Genomic DNA, 25,364 nt, shown 5'->3' on the forward strand with positions numbered 1-25,364 from the left:
ACACACACACACACACACACACACACACACACACACACACACACACAAGGAAAGAGCAGCGATCATTCTAAACTCTTTTTGGGGACCAACTTCAAACATACAGAGGGAGAGAAACTTTGGAAGCTGACATGCAGGGGAAGTCAGCTCCTCAATATGATTGACTCCAGCTTTGGGGGAGGGGAGAGAAACTTTCCCTTGAATGGGATCAGGAACTCTTTCTTTGTTGAGCTGTGATCTCATCTCACTACTGTCTAAAGAGCCATTCTCATATTCTCATATATATAAAATTTCTAATTTCTGTTTGCCTTCTGCTTGGGAAAAATGGGTTTACTCATTTGTGATGGTCTTTTGTAACCAGAGTTTTGTGGGAAGGGGTGAAGATGAAAGCTTAGAGCAACTCTCCCCAATTTAAAGGGTAATGGCCAGGAAAGAAACTTTGTTCTGAACCTACATACTCCTAGACTAGCAATATGTAGTGGGACAGATAAATATAATTCTACTCTTTTTTTTTTTGGCTAGGCAACTGGGGCTAAGTGACTTGACCAGAGTCACACAGCTAGTGAGTGTTATGTGTCTGAGGCCAGACTTGAACTCAGATTCTCCTGAATCCAGGGCCAGCGTGCCACCTAGCTGCCCCATATTACGGTACCCCTTTTGGATGCTGAGGAAAAGAGTGCCGAGTGTCCCAGCCTTGCTGTGCTCTGGAGATTATCTCTCTCTCTCTCCCTCCTGCTATCCTGTTGGCTTTCCTTCTCTCCTCAAAGATAGTTCAGACTTCAGATCATACCAATGCCTTCCTAAGAATATCTGTTTAGACAATCCATTTGGACATTATATCTTACACAGGCAGCACATAGACCCTATACACAAAATAGAAGCTGAACCTAAACCAAAGCCCACATCTCCTACCAGGTTCAGAGCGACCTTCAATGCAGCCGAAGATGCCAATTATGGGAGTTGAGGTTCGATGGTTGTTGACAACAAGGCGCAAAGTTGGCCCAGGGCCCAGACGGTATGGAGTGTCAGAGAGAGTCCCTTTCCACTCTTGAGGGGCCTCAGGGCCTGACAGCTTCCTAGGAGCAGGAACTAAGTCAGGGAGGTAAGACAGCTCTAGAACAGGCCCAGGGAAACAACAGGGTTGAGGGAGAAGGCCACAGACCTATCACAGAGATTTTGCCCCTAGGATCTGGAGGTCAAGAGGGGGTAGGGGCATAGAAAAAGGTGAAGAGATAGAGAGGGAAGATGAGAGAAAGAGGGAAATGGAGATGACAGCCAGAGATAAAGGGATAAAGAGAAAGGGAAAAGGGGGCTGGGGTGGGACTGAGAAGAGGAAAAGAATGGAAAAGACAGGTCTTTTTTCTTTGGGTCTTGGCATCCTTGTGATCAAGCAGAACTCAAGGCTTTTTTCCCTCCCTGCCTTCCCCTACTCACCTCAGCAACTGGGCACTGATGCTGGCACTGATGGGCTGTACTGGGATACTAGGGAGGCCAGAGGATTCCACAGGTGGGAACTGGGTTTGATTAAAGGAGGGGAAGCCAGGAGTATAGGGGTCCCCTGTTCCCATGTGAACCTGTTGGGGGAGTTGGGGCATAGCTGGCAAGGACTGAAACAGATCAGGGCATCATCCTTATCCTTATCTCCCTCATCTCATTCCCCACCCAGTCCTCCTACATGAACCACAGAGTCTAGGTAGCATTGGACTTGGCCTCATGCCTGGTCTTCCTGAGGATGTCAGGATCCTGAAAAGCAAGAAGGGCCCTTTGATTCCCAGGTATCAGACTCACATGTCCATACACAGCTGTGTGGTTAGATAGCCTCAGCTTCTTGTGGGGGTCTGGGTGGATGTCAGCAGGGTCTGGGTAGATGAGGACACCCAGAGCCCCAAAGGCCTCAGCATTCGACACCTGGTGTAGGAGTCAGGCCACATCATTTTCCTGAATCCACCTGCATCCCACTTCCTAGTTCTCAGACCCTCCTGAGTCCTTGCTACACCCCTATGTTTTCCATTTCTGAACCCCAAGAATCCACATCCTGTTTCCGGTACTCCCCACACTTATTGTTTCTCCAAAACCCATGTCCAATTTCTCTATAATTGTTCCTACTTCCCTACCAGCCACTACTTCCCTGTTTCTTTGTAAGTTGTTTCCTCTTTCTAAAGATTTTTTTTATTCTTTCTGTTCCCTTGCATTGCCTATTTCCTAATAATAATAACAACAATCGTAACAATAATAGCTCACATTATAGAGCACTTTAGGGTTGTAGAGTGCTTTCACATCTGCTATCTGATTGGATCCTCACAAGAACTCTGTGAGAGAAGCAGGGCAGGGACTATTATTCTTCATTAACAGAGGAGGACATTGAAGCTCAGAGAGGTTAGAAATTAGATTTCTCTAAGTTCACACAGCTGGTGAGTGACAGTCAAAACTTGAACCCAAGTCTATTGGCTCCAAGTCTGAGGCTCTTTCTGATTTCTCTGCACTGGTTTTCTATGATAAGATCTCTACTTCTAGCAGACTTGTTGAGAGGGAGTGGAAGCTGGTACGATTGGGTTGCTCTTCCCAGCGTTTGCTACCTGGGTCTGTCCTCCCTCTTCAGTCTCTACTCTTCCGGAGAGGTCCCTCACCTTCTCAGCAAAGCTCACATGTCCTATTCGCACCAATAGTAGGTGCCCCTTGGGGTCCAAATTCTTCTCTTGGAGAGCTTCTATATCCTTCATTCGCCCATAGTTAGCATAAATGAGTCCTCCCTGCAGAGTCCAGCAAGGCAGACAGTGACCAGGTCAATAGACTGCTTCCTCCGACCCCACCCCCGACTGAGCCTCGCCCCATGTAAGGAATGGAAAGGTGCAGAACTGGAGGGCAGTACCTCTGGGACCAAAGGGAACTAGGAGAGGGTAGGGAATCTGGGGAACAAGATGTGATAGGTGGGGCTGGGAAGGAACATCTGGGCCCCAGGAAACCCCCTTACAACAGCACTGCCTTTGGCACTGTAGGGACAGTAGACATCAGGATCTTCCAACTGTAACTCTCTCAAAACATTGCCAGACCCATCGACCCAATGCAGTGTGTTTGGCTGGACCCTGTGGTGGGAGAAAAGTCAGGAATCCTCCCACCCCTCACCCTCTGTCTAGTTACCCTTGTCCCACCAGACCATACTCTCTTTCAGAGCAGAACCAATGAGGCCTAACATCGCTCCAACTCACGGGTCAGGGAACTGCAGCCCCACGTAATGAGTATCCATCCACACGTGGTCTAGCTTCTGCTGGGAGAACATATCTCGGATCTGGTGAGATAGAGTAGTCATTCCAGGGGAACCTGAGGATCGTTCCAGAAGGCTGATGGTCCTGTTTGGGGAGAACGGGGCTGGAGGGCAGGACATTTGGATTCTGGGAAAGGACTGATCAATGAGGGATTAGATATCTGCCCCTTACAAAGAAATGTAAGTACTTTTGTCCTAAATCACTCCCTATCTCAGTTATTGTCAATTTCCACTGGCTCCTTTTCTTTCACCATCAAACATTTTCAAATCTCCTCAGTCCCCAAAACAAAATTTCCCTCCATCTGTTAGCTCTCCCATAATAATGCATGTCATTTACTTCTCCATCCACCACTCAATAAAAACTACTCCTCCAATGCTCACGTCTCCCAAATCTACATTTCCTGAGTCCTTCCAGTCCTATACCTCCATATGATACTCTATATGATATATGATACTCTATATCAGTGGATGGATTTCCCCACGCCAAAGAAATCCCAGGTCTAGAACCCTCCCCGCACCTCCACCCTCAAAAAAAAAAAAAAAAAGACTTGAGGTTTAAGCACAAGAAAGACTCTATTAACAGAAGAGGGAAGTCAAGAGGAAGTTTCAAGGCATGTTCAATTTGAGGAACTTGGGGGATATCCAAAGGCTATACCTGGGATTTCTTTGGTGTGGGGAAATTCATCCACTGATACAGGTCAGCAACTCCTATGTAATTTATAGTCTCCAAAAGTTGTCACCAATTTCTGTTACTCATGCTCAAACCCTCTGTTTTAGATATAGCGTCATAATAGTCATTCACATTTACATATTGCTTTAAGGTTTATAAAGCACCTTTCTCACAGCAAACTGATATATTGCAAGTACTATTTCCAGTTCACAGATGGGTAAATGAGAATAAGAGAAGGGCCTCACAGATCACCTAGGTCAACTTTCTATACAGTGCAGAGAATCATTCTACAACTTCCCTGGTGAATGGCTGATCCGGCTTTGCTTGAAGACTTCCTGTAATAGCAACATCACTACTCCACAGTGAAAGCTGTGCAACAGCTCTAGTTCTTTTTTTAAATTAATTTATTTTGATTTATCAACAGTCACTTCCATAAGCTTTTGAGTTTTAAATTTTTCTCCCCTTCCCTCCTGACCTCCCCTCCCAAGAAGGCGCACAATCTGATATAGGCTATATGTAAATATTCTTATTAAACATATTTTCACATTAGTGATTTGTAAGGAAGAATTAAAACCAATGGGAGGAACCACAAGAAAGAGAAAACAAAACAAAATCGAAGAAAAAAAAATACAGCTCTAATTCTTAAGAAGCTGGTCCTCCTATTGGGCTTTCCTATAACTTCCACTGTTTCAGCCCTCTGAAGAAAGGAAGGAAATAAGCATTTACTAAGCTTCTACTATGTGCTGGGCGCTGTACAAATATTATCTTATTTGGTAAGTGCTAGTATTATACCTATTTTACAGAAGAAGGAGTTGAGGCAAACAGAGTGACTTGCTCAGAGTCACATAGCTAATAAGGTGGATCTGAATTTAAGACTTCCTGACTGCAGGCCCAGTACTCTATCCATTGTGCCACCTAACTGCCTCTCCTAATAGGAGAAGAATGGGATTATGAGTCAAGAGTTCTAGTCCTGGCTGTGCTACTAACTTGACTGAACTTTTCTCCCATCATGGGGTGCAGACCTGGACTGATGTATCTCCCAGCTGTATACCCCTGAGCAGCTGGGGCAGTGCATCTGTTATCGCTGGCCCAACCTTGCCCATGGGGAAAAGAAGGGATGTCAGCTTGGGATGGAAATGGAACCATGGACAGGGTTCGTGACTGATTATGTGCAAAGTGCCCAAATCCGAAGCAGGTCAGGAAGGCATTGGAGACCGAATCTTCTCTGTGATGAAGTACTCTTGATTTGGAGACAATAGTTCATGAACTATCTTTACCATATCCCAATGTGCTCCCCAGATCCCCAGAAAATCTAACCTATGGAGCAGTACAGTGTAAAACTGGCTGGTTTGGGAGTCTGGAGATCTTGAGGCTGCCCTCTACTAGCAGCCTAGCTCCCACATTATGCATGTCACCTGAAGGCAGCTGGTGTGAGCAGGGCCTGGAGTTAGGAGGATCTGAGTTCAGATCTGGATTCAGAATCTTCATAGCTGTGTGACCCTGGGTAAGTCACTTAACCTCTGTCTGCTTCAGTTTCCTCAACTGTTAAGATGGGGATAATAATAACACCTATTTCAAATAAAATGATATAATATTTGTAAAATGCTTAGCATAGTGCTGGACACATTGTAGGTGCTTGATAAATGCTAAGTTTCCTTCCTTCCTTCCTCATGAGGGAGTAAATTCCCCTTCTCTTGAGGTCTTCATGTGAAACCTGGAAGATTACTAGCTATAGAAATCATACAGGGTATTTTTTGTGAGATCCAGGGTGGATCAGATCATCTAAGAAGTCTCTCTGACCTCTGAGATTCCAGTATTATTCCCTGATATTGGAGCCCAGGGCTCTATCCTAATTACATTATAGAAAGGGCATTGAATATAAAATGAGGAAACTTAATTTCAAATCCTGCTCAAATACTTTTACTACCTATATGACCCATGGAACCTTTAGTAATTCATCTTAACATTTCTGGGCTTCAGTTTCTTCCTTTTTATAAAGAGGGGTACATCAAGCCAAAATGGCTGCCTGAACAGAGGCAGGCAGCCCAGCTCCCACACACCTGCTCGAAATCTAAAACAGTGTTAAGTGACTTGCCCAAGGTCAGATAGCCAGTAAGTGTCTGAGGCCTGATTTGAACTCAGAAAGAGGAGTCTTCCTGACTCCAGGCCTGGCACTCTATCCACTGTGCCACCAGTGATACTGGTCTTCTTACTGGTCCTCAAACAAGAAATTCTGTCTCCTAACTCTAACATTTTCATTAGACGTCTCCCATGCCTGGAATGTTTTCCCTCCTCATCTCCACCTCGTGGTCTTCTTCAAGCCTACCTAAAATTTTACGTTGTACAGGAAACCTCTCCTGATCCTCCTTAAGATTGGAAGAAAGAGGAGAGTAAAAGGAATGCATTTGTACAGAAAGGAGGAAGAAGGGGGTAGAACTTGAAGTTTCTCATAACTGAGATATAGGAGAAGAAGAATGTGTGAACATGGAAGAAGGGTTAGGGGGAGGAGTGTGCATCAGATAAACCTCACTCTTATCAGAACCTGACAAAGGAGGGTTGAGCACATCAGAGAAGTTAGCATAAACTACATCAAACTCATTAGAAACAGGTGGGTACTGGGAGGGGGAAATTAAAAGGAAGAATCATACCAATGAAGGAATAATTTCAAGCCATACAAACTAGCTATTATCATTATAGGGCAGCTAGGTGGCACAGTGAATAAGAGTGCCAGGCCTGCAGTCAGGAAGATTCATCTTCCTGAGTTCAAATCTGGCCTCAGACACTTACTAGCTATGTGACCCTGGGCAAGTCACTTAACCCTGTTAGCCTCAGTGTCCTCAACTGTAAAATGAGCAGGAAAAGGAAATGGTAAACCATTCCAGTATCTTTGCCAAGAAAATCCCAAAAGGGGTCATGAAGAGTCTGAAACAACTGAACAATATCGTATCAATTACATATTGATATAATTATTGTATTGGGTTATATCAGTCTGCTTCTGGATTCCCATGATTTTTTGAATGGGGCTGCCCAGTGTTCTTGGACATTGAGGTGTAGTTGAAAGAGCATAGAATCTGGCCACAGGAGAACTGAGTTTGAGTATGGCTCTACCACTTACTAACTTTGAGTGTGACCTTTGTTAGACATGTCATTTAACCTCTTTGGGTTCTCAGTTTTCTCACTTAAAAATGAGAACAGCTTGTCCAGTCTCTTTCACAGGGTTGTTAGTAGGAAAGTGCCTTGTAAATCTTAAAAATCTGTATAGAAATATGACATTTTGCATTGTTAAGCTTATCCTTTAGCTAAGGCTCTGTCGGTGCCAGTCTTTGTCAGTGCCAGTGATGTTCACATCATCATCATCATCATGTCAATAGCCTCTAGTCTCTCCTCTCTCCCTTCTATCCTCCGTATAGCCACCAAAGTGATATTCCTAAAGAACAAGCCAGGGGCAGCTAGGTGGCACAGTGAATAGAGCACCAGCCCTGAAGTCAGGAGGACCTGAGTTCAAATCCGGCCTCAGACCAAACACTTGACACTTACTAGCTGTGTGACCCTGGGCAAGTCACTTACCCCCAATTGCCTAAAAAATTAAAAAAAAAAAAAGAACAGGCCAGTAAACTCCAGTGGCTCCCTATTACCTCTAGGGCCAAATACAAACTCCTCTATTTAGCATTTAAAGCCCTTTGCCACCTGACTCTAGTTTACCTTTCCTACTCCTTCATGAACTCTATAGCCCAGTCAAACCATCCTTCCTGCTATTCCTTATATATACCACTACATACTTTTGCACAGATTGACCTTCCATGCCTGGAAAGTCCTATAAGTATGTGGAGACTATTGGTATCATGGCAGTCCCCAGCCCCAAGTCTTGTCTATGTTAAACACACCCAGTTTCTTCTTCTCGACTTCATTTCATAAAGGTTCATCCTCAAGGTATATGTGGGATGAACATCACTATCACCTTTACATCTTTATATCTTTACATGATATCTCCAGAAGATGCTATTATCCCAAACTCACCATGTCCAAAATGGAACTCTTTACCTTTTCCTGTAGAGCAAGCATTGTTCCCACATAGCTCATTTCTGTCAATGTTAACTACCCTTCTGCTAGTCTCCCAGACTACAAACCTAGGAGTTACATTTGATTCTTTCCTCTCCTTCATCCCCTATATCCAATCCAAGTTGTTACCAACTCTTATCATCCTAGTCTTTCAAATATCTTTAGTATTCATCTTCTCCTTTCCACTCCTACTGCAATTACCTTAGCTCAGGTTCTTTTCACCTTGCACCTGGGCCACTGTAATAACTTGGTCTTACAGCTGGTCTTATAGGCTCTGGGCTCTTTCCACTCCAGTTTTTCTGCCTCAGTTTCTCTGTTCTCTAGGTATTCACTCTCTCCATCATGAGTGGAAAAGAGAGGAGAAAACTTCAGATATATACTCACCAGTTGGTCCTGATTTCATCACTGCCATGCATAACGGTAATCTGACCATGCTCTGGCCAGTCCCTGGCTTCTCCAACCTCTTCTGGTCGATGAACACAGATTGACCAGGGCCTCTTACAGAAACTATTCTCTTCACAAGTAAACACACACACACACACACACACACACACACACACACACACACACACAGTAGATAACCTGTCCCGCCCTGGCTGGAGCATCTTCACAAAATGAAAATAGATAAGCAGGACTTTTGGGAGCCAAGATGGTGGAGTAAGCAGTAAATCACTGTAGCTCTCTCATATCCACCTCCAAACAACCAAACAACCATAACAAAGCACCCAAGAACAAATCCTAGAACAATGGAGCCAGCAAAAAGACAGGGTGGAATTAGCTTGGGAGACTTGGAGGATTGGCAAGAAAGGTCCATTTCACTCAGGTAAAAAGGGAGTGCATTCGAGGACAAGAAGAATCCCAGAAGCCAGCAGCAAGCCCCTTCTCAGCAAAGCAGTGAGAGATTCTGAGCTGCAGTGTGTTGGAGCAGGCAAACTCCAGTACCAAGACCCACACATGCCCTAGAATAGTCAAGGGAACCAGCAGACTCCAGCTCTAAGAACTATCATGTGCTTCAGTACAGCCCCAGCAGGCAGGCATCCTAAGGTGGCCAGACCTCCAAGTGCTTCAGCATTGCGCCTGGTAGGTGTCCTACAGCAACTGGACCTCCATGAGCTCTGGTGCAGCTCCAGCCAGCAGGCATCCTCCAGGGGCCAATGCTTCATTGTAACCCAGGGGAAATACAGAAAAACCCCACCTGGCCTCAGCACATGCCAGACACCACCACTAGGACCCCAGCTCAGCACTAGGTAAGATGCCAGACCCCTATAGCCTCCAGCAGCACCAGCCAACCCCCACCCTACTCCCACAGCATAGCACCAGACATAAGGGTTCCCCATGGACCTCAGGACAACATCAGTACAGCACCAGGTAAATAGCCAGGGCCTACCCTGGGAGCAGAGCTCAAATTTAAAAGAAAGGGAAAAGGGCAAAAAAGGGGGGTAGGGATGAGCAGAAAACAAACAAACAAAGAATCTGACCATAGAAAATTATTATGGTGACAGAGAAAAGCAAAATGCAAACTCAGAAAAGGATAATAATGTCAAAACATCTATGGGCAAAACCCCAAAGAAAAACGGAAAGTGATCTCAAGACTAGAAAGAACTCAGAAAAGAGCTCAAAAAGGAGCTTAAAAATCATATAAGAGAGGTAGAAGAAAAATGGGGAAGGGAAATGAGAGTGATGCAAGAGAATTATGAAAAAAGATTCAACAATTTGGAAAACTGCTTAAAAAGTAGAATTGGTCAAACGGAAAAGGAGATACAAAAATCCATTGAGGAAAACAACTCCTTAAAGAGTACAATTGGCCAAATTGAAAAGAAAGTATAAAAACTAATTGAGAAAAACAAGACCTTAAAAGTTAGAATTAGGCAAGTGGAAGCTAATGACTCCAAGAGACAGCATGAATCAATCAAACAAATTCAAAATAATGAAAAAAATGGAAGAAAATGTAAAACACCTCATGAGAAAAACAAACTGACCTGGTAAATAGATCCAGGAGAGACAATAGCAAAATCATTGGACTACCTGAAAGCCATAATCAAAAGGAGGACCTGGACAGCATCCTTCAAGAAATTATCAAAGGAAAACTGCCTTGATGTCCTGGAAACAGAGGACAAAATAGACATTGAAAGAATCCACTGATCACCTCAGGAAAGAGATCCCAAACTAACAACCCCAAGGAACATTATAGCCAAGTTTCAGAACTATCAGGTCAAGGAAAAAGTACTATAAGTAGCCAGACAGAAGCCATTCAAATATCAGGGAGTCACAATCAGGATCACACAGGACTTGGCAGCTGCAACATTAAAGTATTGGAGATCATGGAACATGATATTCCAGAGGGCAAAAGAGCTAGGACTACAACCAAGAATCACTTAACAGGCAAAATTAAGCATAATATATCAAGGGGAAAATGGTCATTCAATGAAATAGAAGGATTTCAAACCTTCGTAAGAAGAAGACCGGAACTAAATAAAAAATTTGGCCTCTAATATCAAGACTAAAGAGAATCATAAACAGGTAAAAAGCAGGGGAACTCAGAAGGGATTCAATAGAGATAACTGTCTACATCCCTACATGAGAAGATGATACTTGTAACTCTTAAATATTGTATCACTAACAGTATAGATAAAAAGAATAAACATAGACAGGATTGTTGTGAGATTAAAATGAAATATTTGTAAAGTGCTTTACAAACCTTAAAGTGCTATAAAAATACCAGTTATTATTATCATTATCACCATCATTATCCACACCAGAGTTGTAATTTGGATTTTCTTCATTTGGGGGACAAAATTAGTGTGTATATGTTACCCGGAGTGGGAGGGGGAAAACGAAAGAGACCTCAAACATAGATGCAGTCAAGATGGAAGGGGAGCAGTCCAGCCTTCATTACCAAGGGAGTTGCCAATGGGCAATGGAGAGCCATTTTATTTTATGGAGATAGCAGTCATCTAGGGAAAGAAGCAGTATACCCTCTGACTATCAGAGTCCTGAGGCAAGTTATATACTGTTTGCATCTTTGTAGCATTAGCACAGTGCATTGTACAGAGATATTTCTCAGTGAACATTAACTGAGGGGAGGGAAAGTAAGCTGCCTAGATACCGGGAACTGATGTTGAATGAGTCAGGAACCATGGGATTGGAGGAAAAGATATCTGAGTATCCAGTTAGGAGGAAGGGTGTGAGATTCTATTTGAAGTGCTGAAGATCTAATCCTGGGTCTTACCTGATAGAACTTTTCAGTTGCTCCTCATCCAAGTATTTGTGGAACATATCTCGAAGGTCAGCCCAATACAGGGTAGAGTCACTGTTGTCTGGATTCAGTTCTTCATCACTCACTTCTGACACAGAATCCTTACAAGACTGGCATGAACCCCGAAAGGCAATGTAGCCGAAGAGGAAGGCTGGGATAAGGAAAGCCAAGTGATTGATTTACCTCTAATGTTTCCTTTTCCTTTCCCTCCTCTTCCAGGACTTGAGTTCCTGCCATCTCCCATCTTCCTGGGCTCTCTCTAGGACCATGTTCTTCCCTCCTTCACTTTACCCTCTTGAGACTGAGACATTCAAGAAACTAGCTCTTCCCCAAGACCACTTACCCCTTCTTTGTTCACCCCTTCATCATTCTGCCTCTTCCACTTCAGGACCAGACTCCAGAGTCCAGACTCCAACCTTTCTCAAACCCCAGATTTAACCTCTTCTTCACGGGGTCCTCCACTTAATCTCCTGGCCCTCTCCTCACCTCCCAAGCTCATTCGGACTGGGGGGCAGAGAATTTGTTCTTACCCACAGTAAAGACCAAGAAATTGAGGAGTATAAGGTGGGTGATTATCTTGGGGGTCAGATTCTGCCTCCCACATTCCCTCTCCTTCTGCCCCTGTTTGTTTGTGGTCTGTAGCTCCATGTGCATGATGAGAGTGGCTGGATCTTCTTCTCCTTCCTCTTGCTTCTCATCTTCCTCCAACTGTTTTCCCTGGTCCTCTTCTACTTGTTTGTAGATGGTATAGGAATGGTGGGAAGACAGCTCTTGATGCTGAGAGTAGAGGGACCCTGAGGTCAGTGGAGGGCTAGATGGACAGAAACCCATGGCCTTGGGGAATTGAGGGAGGGGACAATATTTGATGAGAAGAGATGGAGATGGAGGGAGAGGACACTGGAATGGGACAGGACAGAGGATGGAGAGACAGGTGGATGGTATAGGAAAGGGAGATGGGAGAAGACAATGCAGAAGAAATGGGGAGAATAGGCTGGGGAAGGAGAGGGATAGCTGATGACAGGGTTGTGTGTGGTTTGTGTGTTTGTCCTTCATTCTTGAAGAGGACTAAGACATCAGGAAGATGAAGCCATGACTTGAAATTGAATTGGATTTGAGGGAGGGAGGGCTGTGCAAAGTCACCAGCCTCACTTTCTCTTCCAGAACCATCTTGGTCCAGTTACCAGATATAGATCAGGAGATGGCCCAGTGGATGACAGGGAGAAGTGTGATGGTGGCATTGGTATAAGACAGGGAGTTGAGGAAGGACAGAGAGATAGGGAAGGATAGAGAGAAAGTGTAGGACAAGGAGATGAGGGAGCAAAGAAGATTGGGGAAGGCACAGAACCATAACTAGGGTGAGGCAGCTGAGGCTATCTTAGTCACTAGTATCTGGGGGTACAATTTACTCCCTGCTATAATTTGGAGGCTGTCCTGTCCTTCTCACCTTATCTACTGACTTATGCCCTGACACTGGTTGGGGGGAAAGCAAACCTGGGTTAGGGCAAGGGACGTGATCACTGGTGGAAGAGTTCAGGAGAGAGGTGGAAAGGATGGACTATCTCCTCTCCTGATGCTATTATACTAGCCTATATATATATGTAGGAGTTGGAGGATAGAGAAGGAAACAAGTTTCTCTTTCTCCACCATTATACCTGACCTCAAGATCTGTCTCTCCTAGGGACATCTGCCTTGTCACCTTCAAAACCCCTTCTCCCCTCCCCCTAACTCCCTACTGTTTCATTACTATCCAGCCTAGCCCTAGCCCTTTCTAGTCCTTATCTTTCACTGGCTGGCCTCTAGAATCCTCTTTTATTATGAACAAACTCTCCTCCACATCTTCCCATCCCCTATTCCTCCCACTTCCTGGAACTCACTGAAACCTAGCTTTCTTAAGATACTCTAGCTCATGGCTATCAAGAGTTCTATGGAACTAGAAGATAGATACCTGGAAGGAGACAGGAAGCACCAGGGGAAGAAGAGGACAGTTAGGAGTGAGGTGTTCTGCAACTCGGCATGGGGATGCAGATTGTTTCAGATTGTGGCATAGGGTGAATTTGGGTTGGGGAATAGTGTTTCCCTCCGGCTTCCAAAAGTCTTACCGCTTTCAAGAAGAACCCCCGAACCCTTTCCATCTGTTTGGTGTCTCCTCAGTGCTGTGCCTGAGGACAGGCCCCCAGGTCCCCTTAGCCCTAGCAGCTAAATCCTCACTGCAGGAAAGCGATTTGCTGGGCTTCCACCCCAACTTTCTGGTTGCTTTCAAAATGTCCAGTTTCTTTAGGACCCACATTCCCCCAGGGCCCTGGGGAACTAAGTTGGGGGGGGAGAATAAGTCATAAATATCAGGAAACTCCACCCCTCTCTCCTCCCACCCCCACTCCACCCCTTCTCTGCAGTAAAATCAATTTTCTGGTATTGACAGACTTTGGCCTCTGGGTCCCTGCTGGAAGTGTGGTTGAAGGTGTAGGCAAGAGTGAGGGGGGTTGGGAGGTGAATTTAGGAAGGAGGTTGGCCCCTATTTTCCCTTCTCCATTGGCCTTCCTCCTATCCAGCCAGATAATCCCAACACCTTTCCTTGTACCCCTGGCACACTCATGCTTTCTACCTGCTCTGCTCTTTTGTCAAAGTCCCTAATGCCTTTTTTGGAATCTGAGAGTGTGCCCTGGGGCCCACACAGGAACCTCCCCTCCCCAGCTACCCAAGTCCAAGCACTCTGTACTCTGGCCTCTGGTTTCTCCTGGGTAAGACTCCATATCCTGTTATACATTAACTTGTCCCATTCCTGTCCCCCATCTCTGTCCCAGCCATCTCTCCTCACAGGGGTTGTTTGGTTAGTAACTGCAGGTCTGTCTCATGCTAAGCTACATGGTATGTAAGTGTCTGTGTTTCATACCACAGTGACATGGTGGACAGATGGAAGAGTGTGTTCTGACATCCAAATCCTTGGATGGGGAGATAAGGGTGGCATGTTTGGGGAGAATGGTCTTCCGATCTTTTCATCCTGCCCCCTTTTTGCCCCTTTTAGGATGGGCCACTGGAGTATATCTACTCACTTCCACCTTTCTTGGGGGTGGAAATGGAAACTCATTTACCCAACTCATTCACTCACGTCAGTAATACTGTCTGGCTAAGCCAGAGTTATTATTGCTTCTGCTGCCATCCAGGGCTGTTGTGAGGCTCCGATTCCTTCTTGTTTCTTGTTCTGTCCAAGCCCTCCTTTCTCTTCTCCCTCCCATCTTTAGTATCATCTCCCTTCATTCATCTCCCATTCCTCTTAGATGGTCTCTTCCTTACCATGAGCCTGAGTCCAGACATCCAGGTTCTAACTCTTTTGGAAGAAACCACTGACCCTTCCTTACCCACCATTTCCCTACGGTTTTAAAAAAATGACTGACATACTGGTTATGTGACTCAGGGCAAATCATTTAACCTTTTCTGTGCCTCATACAACTTTCTAAGACTAGAAATTGCAGAACAAGTTGCTCATCTACATTGGCATAAGGAGATCAAGGCAAAACCAAAACGAAACAAAACAAAATGCAAAATAATAATAGTAAGTGATTTCTGGGCAGTTAAGTAGATAGAACACTGGGCCTGCAGTATGTAAGACACATCTTCCCAAGTTAAATCTGGCCTCACACACTTACTAGTTGTATGACCCTGGACAAGATCCATTTGCCTTAGTTTCCTCATCTGTAAAAATGAGCTGGAGAAGGAAACAACAAAGCACTCTGGTAGTGTTGCCAAGAAAACCCCAAATGGGGTCACAGAGTCAGACATGACTAAACAACAACCACCAAAACATTTATATAGTGCCTACTGTGTGTCAGGCACTGTGCTAAATGCTTTCCCTGGGAAGAAGGTACTACTATCCCCATTTTATAGATGAGGAAACTGAGACAAACAGATTTGCTTAGGGTCAAACAGCTGCTAAGTATCTGAGGCTAGATATGAACTTAGGTCTTTTTGACCCTTGGCCCAGTGCTCTATCCACTTAACTGCCCAGAAATCAAATTAAAAGGAGTAGGTAGGGTAGACTGAGGGCAGCTTGAGGAGTGTGTGGGAGAGGCTGTTTCCTAAGCTTTTATATGGGGGGCAAGAGCTTATCATGGGGAAGTCTTTTTTTTTTTTAAAGTCCTGGTTCAGGTAGCCCCTGCCTTCCTCTTGCCAGCTGCCCCCATGAAATCGTCGTCTTCTGTGTGACATTTGATGTAATGCTGGGATTGTGAGATCTTAGCTAAAGGTGGAAAGGACCCTGTGACCCTGCACCTCCCCACCCCAATCACCCCAGCCCTATCCTCCCCAGCAATTCCACTCTCTGGCTCTCCCTCCCTTCCCTCCCCAGGAGTCCCCTACTCTGGAGCTGGATTATTTTTCTTTCTTTTTTATTTTTTTAAAAACTTTTTTTATTTGCCAAACTGAAACATCACAACAAAAACAGTAGAGTGGGTCTAGTGGGGATTCTCTGTGTGTAGGGTGTGGGGGTGGGGGTGGCAAGTGTGTGAGAGAAAGAGAAAGAGAAAAAGAAAATGAGAGTTGGGGGGGCGTCCTCTCCCGGTAGTATTTGGGGGAAGGAGAGTTGGGAAAAGCAGGCTGGGATTCTTTCTCCTCAGACCCCCTTTTCCCTCTCCCTGCTCTGGGCTCTGCATCTCAGGGGCACTTGCGCTCCACACACTGCTTCCCTCCCTCCTCATACTCCTGTTTGGAGATCCACATCTGCTGGAAGGTGCCCTGGGAAAGGGGAATGCCTCAGAACTTGTAAGGAAAGGGAGATTTCTTCCCACTTTGAGTCCTATTCTTTCTTGTCCTGGCTTAGAAAGCCATTCCAGGACACCTCCTGCTCCATTCCCTTTAGTCCAGTTTTTCCCTTCTTCTGTCTTGGCCTCCTCCCTCACTCCCAGATACAAGGCCCCTGTCCTCCTTCCCCCACCATATTCAAAGAAAGAACCATGCCTTCTCCTTCCCCAGTTTAATCTACCCATCTGTGCTCTGGACTCAATCCTTGCTCCCTTAACGTCCCTTTCCTTTTTCTGCATCTTTAGTCCATCCCTCTTCACTGCCTTCTTGGCCCTCAAAAATGTTTAGGTCTCCTTATCCTAAAAAAATCTATCTATCTATCCATCCATCCATCCATCCATCATCCATCCATCATCTATTTATCTATCTATCTATCTATCTATCTATCTATCTTTCCTTAATTACATTAGCCTCTATAGCTACCATCCCACTTCCGTCCTCCCTTCACTTTCAAACTTCTAGGAAATAGCTGTCTTCATGACCAACTTCGTGGCACCACCTTGCTGAGTTCCTTCACCCTTGGCATGACAGCTTCTAACCCCTCCCTTCTACTGCAACAATTTTTTCTAAGGTTACTGATAATTTCCTAAAGGCCAAGTCTGAGAACATTTTTCTTTCTGTCTAAACTCCACCTGTTACAGTAGTCTTCACAAAGTAGACATTTGTGTTTGCTGGATTGGATTTAGATGTCCATTCTGTGCAAGGCAATGTTTGAGGTACCGTGGTGCTGTATTCCCCATACCTTGACCCTTTCCAAAGATCCTTCCTTGCTACCCTGTTCTCCTAGCCATTTGCTCCATTTTGAACCCCACCCCATTCCACTCCTCCACTTTATCCCATCCATCTTCTATTCTCCCCTTACCAGGGAGGCCAAAATGGAACCCCCAATCCAGGGGCTGAACTTCCGTTCCATGGTGCTGTTGCTGGCAATGAGTTTCAGCCGCATGCTCTGTAAGGAGAGAGGTCTAGGTTGGGGAAGTTAGGACACCCAGGTCCTGGGAGGGCCTGGTGCGGGGGAGGGCCTGGAGCAGTTACATGGAAAGAAAGGAAGAAGTGGGGATCTCCATATGGATCATCCCCCTTCCAAGGAGGGTAAATGCCTCAGACCTAGGAAGGAAGTCTGGCTTAGAGGAACAGAGAAGGGATGCAGGTAAGGAGGTGTGGGTCCTGAAAGTGGAGAGCCAGGATCCCTGGGACCTAAAGGGGTCCCTACCGGGGGTGTTTTCTGGGAGAGTTCTCGGTTGAGTCGGTCAGTAAAACCTTGCAACAGTGTGTTCCCTCCAGTGACAATGACACTGCCATAGAGACCCTGTGTGGTATGAGATGAGGATGAGCTAGTGTTGAAGAGGTGACTACTGCCTCAGCCCAACTCTCCTCTTCTCTTTGTCTTCATCCCACCTCCCAGTCCCACTCAAGAGGCCCAGGGGCAACTTCACTCACCGGTCGAATGTCTATGTCACACATCCCGATGCTGGTAGTCACTACATGGCCAACTCCCAGCATAGTATTACCTGACAGACCCTGGGGGAAGACAAGACACCTGGAGTTATAGCTGTCTGTCTACCCCATGAAGCATCCCCATCACCCTGATGACTCCACTGCCTCACTCCCATTCCCTTCAAGATCCCAAGGTCCAGCCCCGCCAGGCCAAACTCCCCTCTGACCCCAGTGTACTGCTCCAAGGCCCATTCCCCTCAGGACATCCCAGGACCTGCTTATCTCAGGAATCCAGAGAGGTAGTCTCCCAGTACCCCACCCCCACCCCCACCCCAGGACTCTGGCCCCACCTTGACATTGGAGGGATCAAACAGCCCCTCGGGGATGCGGAGCCTCTCAGCCCCATAATCTGTGTTGTACCCATTAGGCATCTCATAGTGTACTGTGGGCATCTGTGCAGCCACCCTGCCCAGGGCATAGGGAAAAGTAAGGTTAGTACAGTAGCTGGCCAGGAAGAGGTGTTCCTGGGGAAAACTAGTGGAGATGAAAGGCAATCTGGGGATGTTAGTGAAAGATGAGCATATGAGGGTGGCCCTAAAACTGTGAGTTCCTGCTTTCCTCTTGATACTAGCTTCAAACACTTCCTTCACCTTCCCCTTAGTCCTAGCCCTGGCCTTGCCTCAATCTTAGATGTGAGGAGGGGGGAGATAGGGGTACATAGAGCCACTGGCTTTCCCACACCAGAACCTGTTGTTTTCCTCCTGAGAAATAGGTGTTCTCCCCCACCATTCACCCTCCAGGGGCCCCAACCATGATATCCCAGCCAACAGTCCCAGCCCTTGCCCCTAGAGAATCTCACTTACTGCTCATCATAGGGAGAATCAGAGACCTGCAGCACAGAAGCTTGGAAATCCTGGATCACCTCCTATCCTCCAGGGAGGGGTTGAGGAAGATAGGAATCCCTGAGGCCTCACCCCAACTTTCCCTTTCCCTTCCCCAGGGCTGGGAAGTACTATAAGGGCTTGGGGAGCAGGGGAAGGAGGGACCAGGGAGGAAAGGGAAACCTGGAAGGGAGTGTGGAAGGGAGTTCTGGGGGCAATAGCAGTGACAGGGATAGAAGCAGAAGTCTGGGCCAGGGTGGGGCCAGGGCAGGGAAGAGGAAACAAAATGCCCCATGAGCAGGACTTTGGAAGTTGTAGGGGTATGGGCAGGGAAATCAAGAGTCTCAGGTGCCTCACATTGCACATGTAATTGTGCCAGGACTTGGACACCTGGGGTAGCTTCTCCTTCTTCTTCCAGTTTGGGGGAGCTCCTTCCCGGACTGGCTCCTGTGGTGGGGTGGAGAGGTACAGACCAATCCTCTTAACTTCACTCTACTCACTGTAGACCCTACCTTTTCTCCATCTTGGCTTCCTTTACCTCCCCCTCACTAGGATGAATTGGTTCTGGGAATACATCATCATCTAGTATATAACTTTTGTCAAGTGCAGTGAGGTGGGCGCTAGAGGTTTTGTTATCACCATTCTAAAGAAGAGGAAAGTGGAGCTCAGAGTAAACAATATCCATAGTCAAAAAACTAGTAGGTGGTGGAGGGGGAGGGGTGTCTGACTCCAAGTCTTACACTGTCTCTTTCCACTGCCAATGTCAAACTGAAGAGTCCACAACTGCCCCGGGTGCTCTAAGACAGAAGGGGTGAGAAGGGGCTCTGAAAGTCAGCCCCTGCCTCCCACCTCTCACTATTATTCATCCATGAAAACCTTAAAAAAAACCCTCAAAACTCTAGCTTTTCTGTGAGCAAACAAAAAGATGGCATTCATCCCATCCTGCCTTGGCATAGAGTCAAGAAAGGTGTGAGAACACCCCTAATTGTCCAGTATGCAAGGGGGTAGCATTCAACCTGATATTCCCAAACAGGAAACAAAAACTAGAGAAAAAATTCACTGGGAGGGAAAAAGAATGAGACAAATTGAGTCTCCTTAACAGTGGATGGACCAGAAATCCGATCTAGGTTCTGGTCTCAGCTTGTCTACCAATTCTCTGAGAGGCTCTGTGAAAGTCACTTCCTTTTCTGGGTCTCGTTTCCCCACATGTAAAGAGGCAGGATTAGATTATGTGATTCTAAGGTCTGATTCTGTCCTTGTGTCTAACATTCCATCATTAGAGCTTCAGTCTTTTGGGTCTTTAAGTCTCCTATTAGAATAAAGATATCTTTGGGATCAACTGCTAATTCCCTAATGTTGTTGTTGAAGAGTCTTGTCTGACTCTTCATGCCCCACCGTTTGGGGTTTTCTTGGCAAAGATACTAGAGTGTTTTGACATTTCCCTCTACAGCTCATTTTACAGATGAGGAAATTGCCACAAATAGGGTTAAGTGACATGCCCAGGGTAATACAAGCTAGTGTCTGAGACCAGATTTGAACTCAGGAAGATGCATTTTCCGGACTCCAGGCCTGGTGCTCTATCTACCTCACCACCTAGCTGCTCTTAAATCCTTAACAGGGATTACTTAATTGAAAGTCAGCTGGATGTCAAGTCTCTGAAGGAAAGGAATGGGACACAGGAAAGGAGCTGAAGGATCAGGGAGGCAGAATATTGGGAGTCAGAAAACTAAATTCTAGTTTTATATCTGCTACTGATTGGGTGATGATGGGCAAAGATATTTCTCTCAGGGCCTCAGTTTCCCCCATTTTTAAAATGAAAGGGTTGGACTAAGACAGTCTCTATGGTTCTAATGATTCATAGTTTTATAATGTCCCCCTATAGAGTATAAATTCCTTAAGGTCAGGAATTATTTTCTGTCTTTGTATCCCCTATGTTTGTCAACAGTCAAGTAGTAGGAACTTAATAAATGTGTTTTGATTGGATAGATTCTATAATTCCATGACTTTGATGACATGATGGTTATCTGATTCTCTGAGGGCTTGATGGTTCGATTGCTCTTGCATGGGTTCTTACCTTTGCTGCAATCATATAAGGCGGAATGATGTCAATGGCCATTTCCTGAAAGAGCTCTCGGCACTGCATGGAGATGAAGTCCCCAGCCAGGGGTGACTTCACGATGCCTAATAAGCAAGGTGGGGATTGGGGTATTAAATCTCAGGGATCTGGCTATGGAATTCCCTACAACCCCATCATCAAACACTTCAGCCCCTGATTCCTCCCCACCGGGGTCCTACCTTGCTGCAGGACATAGCCATCATGCACAGGGATGGCTGTGGTGTGGGTGGCCCCACTGTCCAACACCAGGCCTGTTGAGCGCCCATTTGCAAAGCTGGCCCAGTTGGAATAAGTCAAAGAGACAATAACAAAGTGAAGATGGTGCTGGAAGAAGCAGCCCTCTGACCCCCATTACTGGTCAATTTACAACACTCATCAGCCCTAGGCCTATTCCCTCACCCCTCCTTTCCAGGTCTCAGACTTTCCTTTCAGGTTCAAATTTCACCTCCTCCAGAAAGTCTTCCCTGAATGCCCCCAGCCTACTGAGGTCTCTGTCCTCTAGGACCTTAGAGTATTTGTTGCCAATACCACTCATTGAATTCTGATCACACCCACACACACACAACATGACATTACTAATTTGCTTTTCATGTATATTGTCTCCTCAACTAGATTTTAAGCTTCCTGAAGGTAGGAATCCTGTCTCCTACTTCTCTGTATACTTATTTCAATATTTTTTGAGGTCTGTAATTTTCACCCACACAGTAATATCTGCTTTCTTCCTTGGCAGGTGGCTTTTGAGAGATGTTGTGGCCAAATAATTCATTATTCTACAATCAGCTGGATGATGAGCCTCTCAGAACTTAGACTGGTTCCTAGATTTGCTGTTGTTGTTGTTGACTCGTGTCCGACTTTTTGTGACCCTGTGAACTGTAGCTTGCCAATACTTTCCATGGGATTTTCTTGGCAAGGATACTGGAGCGGTTTGCCATTTCCTTCTCCAGTGGATTCAGAGGTTAAGTGACTTGCCCAGGGTAACACAGTAAGTGTCTAAGGCTGGATTTGAACTCAGGTCTTCCTGACTCTAAGCCTAAGGGCTATTCACTGAGCCACCTACCTTCCTGTAGATCCCTAGACTACATGCAGTTCTCTGGGTATTATTTGCTAACATATTCATTGACAATTTTTAAAAGACACATTCCTCTTTCCTCTTCCCATATTTGTCTATCACTCCTTTGGCCAGGTCACTTCTTTGCCTTGCTATCCCCTTCCATTTCCACTCCCGTCCTACCCCCCTTCTTTGAGTATCATTTCTTCCTGCCTTCCTAGTCTGTGTTGGAGGTTGGGGTGGGGATGAATTAATGCGAGAAAGGAACTTCTCCTTCTCTTGGTCCTGCCATTCTGCTGTCCTTGAGCGTCTTAGCTGCTTGGGTCATTTCACCTGGCTGTTCCTCCCAGAGAAGTCAGGAGGGGTTAGGAGAAAATGCTAATGCTCAGTCCTCTATTGTGGGATGGGGTTTTAGCTCCTTAACCTTTGAGGGCACTCACTCCACCAAATCAGGCCCAGATTCAGCTTGCTTCAGCAACCAACTACCTTCCTCACTTGGTGCTCCCAGTGTGCCCCCATGACTCCCCTTTTTGTGGCCAGCCCAGGGGATACGCGGTGAGCACTGCTGTCTTGCACAGGAAGAAGGCAGGAATGTTGTACTGTTCGAACATTAGCTCTGTGAGTTTTTCCCTTTTGGCTCGAGTGTTCCACTATAGGAGGGAGGGAAGAGAGGATAAGGAAGGGTTTAGGTTGGAGATAAATACACTAAGATGTGCACACACGCACAGAGTAATGCACTAACATGCACCTACATATATATCCAAGTGGACATGTTCATAAACACTCAAACTTAGAGTGCCAGGGACCAGGCCAACTAACATAATGCAAAATGATCTTTACTGTCAAACCTCCTCCCTACCCCAAGTGAATGAGTCCAATCCCCATTCAGAGGGACATGGAAGAGGGGTATATGAATATGAAAATGAGGAACACTTGTGGAGAGGGTAGGTGGAGAAATGATGATTGGAGGAAAGGGGGAGAGAGGATTCAGTTTTGATGAAGATTTTGAAGAGGAGAGAGATGGGGTGGCAATTGGGATTCCAAGGTTGGGGTCAAATGTAGAAATAAGGTGATAGATGAAGGATTCTAGGGTAAGCTGGTTAAGATGGAGGACAGACTCCAGAGGCAAGGGGACCCAGACCTGGGAGTACATACCGGGGCCTCAGACATGAGTACAGGGTGCAGATTTGGCTCCGATTTGACATGTTTGCTGTAAGTGTGATCCAGAATGGCCCGGAAACACTCCCAGTCCTCAACTGGGCACCGGGACAGGAGGAGGAGACAGAGGCATGGGAGAAGAGGGGTGGTGAGAGAGGAAGAGACAGACAGATATGGAGGGAAGGGAGACAGAGAGAAGAGGGAGACAGGATGATAGTGAAGAGAGAGGAAAGTCAGGAAAAGGAAGACAGAGGGAGATTCAGAGAGAGGGAGAGAAAGGATAGAGAAAAGGAAAGATATAGAGAGAAATACAGAAAGAGCAAGAGACAGGCAGACAGATGTTTCAGGGGGGAGAGACAGTAAATGAAATGAAGAAGGAAATAGAGACAGACAAGAGGAGTGTGTGTCAGGATGTTTGTGTGAGAAAAAGAAAGACATAGACAGAGGTGTAGGCAAGAGAGGTGGGGAAAGGAGGGAAGAGAAAAATGGGGTGGGGGTAGGCCTGAGTAGAAAAGCCAGACCCCTTTCCCTACTCTAGGGACCTGGGAAGTGAGTATGGTTGAAGCTGGGGGAGGGGGGACAGAGAGGAAATAAGGAAAACTGGGTAGCCCTGGGACCTGGTGAGGGGAGGTCCTGATCAGCTTTGAAACAGCTGGCTGTGTATCTGGGGTGGGGGTTGGTCAGGGGCATACTGTGGTCATAGTGAATGGGACAGGGTCAAGGGCTGCAGCAGTACTGTCCCCAGGACTGGAGATTGGGGTCTCCCTTACTCATGCCATTCTTGAGGGGTGACATGACCTCAGCCCCATCCCGTGGCACATGCAGGGCATTGGTGTCGATGTGGAATGTTTTCCCCTTCTTCTCCTTCTCTCCATCCAGCTCTAGCCCACCCCCCTCCTCCAGCGTCAGCAACCCTACTGTTGTGGGGAAGTCAGCCTGGGGGGAGGAAGGGAGAGCAAATTACGGTCACCTTCTCTTTTCTCCACTTTACTTTATATCCCTGAACACCACCTTCCCAATTATCACATGCCTTTGTTCTTGCCAAACCCATCCCCTTCCCAGGGCTCACATCACCATTCTATTGAACCCATATTAGGACTTTCCCAAACTGTCAGGAGCCTTCCTTTAACTCCTTCAGGGTGTTTACATATGAAGGAAGGGGGTGGGGTTCTAGGGGACCAAGAGGGAGAAAAGTAGAACTGATGTGGACTTTAGGTAAGTTGGGGAGGGGGGACTGAAAGGCTCACCTTGGGGCAGTCCTCCCCAGCATACCCTGCTCGAACTGAGAAGGAACCTATGTCAAAAACCAGCGCTCCAACTTCATCTGTGTGTGTCCAGGGGGAGGGGGAGGAGATTGCAGGTCAGAGCAGAGGGGCTTTCCCTCCCCCAAACCCCACCTCAGAAGGCCCAGGGAGAAAAGGAGTTCAGGCAAGGGGACTCTCCTCCTTCCCCCAAACTCCACCTGAGGGAGGCCAGGTGGACATGAGGTCAGAAGGGAGGGAGGAGTCTTCTCCACAAGCCACAACTCAGATGGGCATTTTGGGCATGGGATCATCTGTGGGATTTGAGGAAACAGTAGGAACACAGACACTGGGAGATGTATGGAATGCGGACGTGGAGGGGGCAATTGTATTGGTGGGGGGCGAGGGAGCTCTTAGCAAACATAAGATCTGAGGTTCTGGGTTGGGGTGAGGGGCTGCCAGGGAGAAGGGTACAAGAGGTAGTCGAAGAGCAGCTGATAAGGGAGCAGCAGGAGCGCTGAGGGCCCTAAGGGAGGTGAGGAATGCTCGATGAATGCTGGTCACCGGACACTTGCCCTGCTGGTGTGAACCAGCTACCAGGAATGGAGGGCTGGGGCCACAGGAACTGGACACACCAGGCTAGGGGTGCGGTGTGAAATGACCTGGCTTGAAGGCCGGGGTCTCGGGGCTTGCTCACCTCCCCCATAGACACCTCCGCTCATGGTGGCTGCTTCCACTCCGGCTCCAGTTCCTTCGGTGGTTCCAGGCCGTGGACCCAAGCAGCAGCGGCGGGATCAGCACCGAGATAGCCGGACAGCTCCAGGGACCCAGGAGGTGGGGAGAGGGTGCTTGAGGACCGGCCAATCAGAATACCGGATCCCCCACCCCCACTCACGCTTCCAATTGGTGGGGAGAGCAGACAATAACCCAGGCCTGCGCCTCCGTCTTAAAGGGCCAAGTGCCCCCAGGAATTTGTGTCTGGGAGGGGAAGAGGGAGGGGGAGGGGAATAGGAGGTCGAGGCGGGGTCTGCTATGAAAAAGGGAGAGACACATAGGAAAACTCCTCTATCCTAAGATCAGGGCCCCGAGGTGAGAGTGGCGTGTGTGGTCTTTGTCCTAAACTAGGTGGGCTGGAGGGCTCTTACTGATTTAAATTGGACTGAGCCTGGAGTCTAACGAGCCAAAGTGGTGCTAACACAGGCTCTAGAGAATACTGAAGGCCAAAGGGTAAGAGAGAGAATGCCAAGGAACTGAGAAGGGAGAAAGGGAAGTAGTGAAGGAAGAAGTAGGGGGAGAAGCAGGAAAGAAACAGAACTGAAAGATGGAAGAATCCTCTCCTTCCCTATATCTAACCTTTAACTTGGGGACTCAACCTTTTTTTGTGTCATAAACCCCTCTGGCAGTTTGGTGAACAAAGTCTCAGAATGATGTTTTTAAATGCATAA

The 25,364-nt window shown here is 46.6% G+C and overlaps 2 protein-coding genes across 9 annotated transcripts in view; both read right to left on the minus strand.

Moving 5' to 3' along the window:
* TFR2 (transferrin receptor 2) overlaps positions 1 to 13,531 on the minus strand; it is a 24,950-nt gene extending 11,419 nt beyond the window's left edge. For 6 of the 8 annotated variants that reach the window (XR_003567521.1, XR_003567517.1, XM_027844295.1 and 3 more), the window contains exons 1-9: positions 13,344 to 13,531; positions 11,775 to 12,021; positions 11,218 to 11,395; positions 3,204 to 3,344; positions 2,969 to 3,080; positions 2,625 to 2,747; positions 1,786 to 1,905; positions 1,432 to 1,571; positions 910 to 1,073 (exon numbers count right to left, since the gene is read on the minus strand). Coding sequence is in view for 6 of the 8 variants with exons in the window: in XM_027844295.1 (XP_027700096.1) it covers positions 910 to 1,073; positions 1,432 to 1,571; positions 1,786 to 1,905; positions 2,625 to 2,747; positions 2,969 to 3,080; positions 3,204 to 3,344; positions 11,218 to 11,395; positions 11,775 to 12,021; positions 13,344 to 13,376 (1,258 nt within the window). In the remaining 2 variants the exon portion in view is untranslated. Of the gene's footprint in view, positions 1 to 909; positions 1,074 to 1,431; positions 1,572 to 1,785; positions 1,906 to 2,624; positions 2,748 to 2,968; positions 3,081 to 3,203; positions 3,345 to 11,217; positions 11,396 to 11,587; positions 11,718 to 11,774; positions 12,022 to 13,343 lie in introns of those variants that run through there. The other 2 variants (XM_027844314.1, XM_027844320.1) reach the window with 2 other exon arrangements.
* A 2,143-nt stretch (positions 13,532 to 15,674) lies between these two features.
* ACTL6B (actin like 6B) lies at positions 15,675 to 24,947 on the minus strand. Its single transcript, XM_027844163.1, has 14 exons — positions 24,617 to 24,947; positions 23,926 to 24,002; positions 23,449 to 23,614; positions 22,676 to 22,776; positions 22,073 to 22,170; positions 20,652 to 20,746; positions 20,431 to 20,537; positions 18,714 to 18,803; positions 18,339 to 18,400; positions 17,826 to 17,940; positions 17,479 to 17,559; positions 17,252 to 17,347; positions 16,901 to 16,987; positions 15,675 to 15,972 (listed from the first exon to the last, which is right to left on the minus strand). The coding sequence occupies exons 1-14, from the start codon at positions 24,639 to 24,641 to the stop codon at positions 15,892 to 15,894; spliced, it is 1,281 nt and encodes a 426-aa protein (XP_027699964.1). The 5' UTR covers positions 24,642 to 24,947; the 3' UTR covers positions 15,675 to 15,891.
* Between the last annotated feature and the right edge of the window lie 417 nt (positions 24,948 to 25,364).

This window comes from Vombatus ursinus, unplaced genomic scaffold, assembly GCF_900497805.2.
Source record: "Vombatus ursinus unplaced genomic scaffold, bare-nosed wombat genome assembly UNPS02005197.1, whole genome shotgun sequence".
Taxonomy (NCBI): Eukaryota; Metazoa; Chordata; class Mammalia; order Diprotodontia; family Vombatidae; genus Vombatus; species Vombatus ursinus.

Excerpts from the sequence above, each read along its gene's own strand:
- ACTL6B (XM_027844163.1), bottom strand. The coding sequence starts at position 24,641 with ATGAGCGGAGGTGTCTATGGGGGAG. Across the intron at positions 22,777-23,448 it reads ACCCCTCAAGAATGGCATGA|TTGAGGACTGGGAGTGTTTC; the intron begins GTAAGGGAGACC and ends CCCGGTGCCCAG. Across the intron at positions 18,401-18,713 it reads GGCACAATTACATGTGCAAT|GAGGTGATCCAGGATTTCCA; the intron begins GTGAGGCACCTG and ends CCTGGAGGATAG.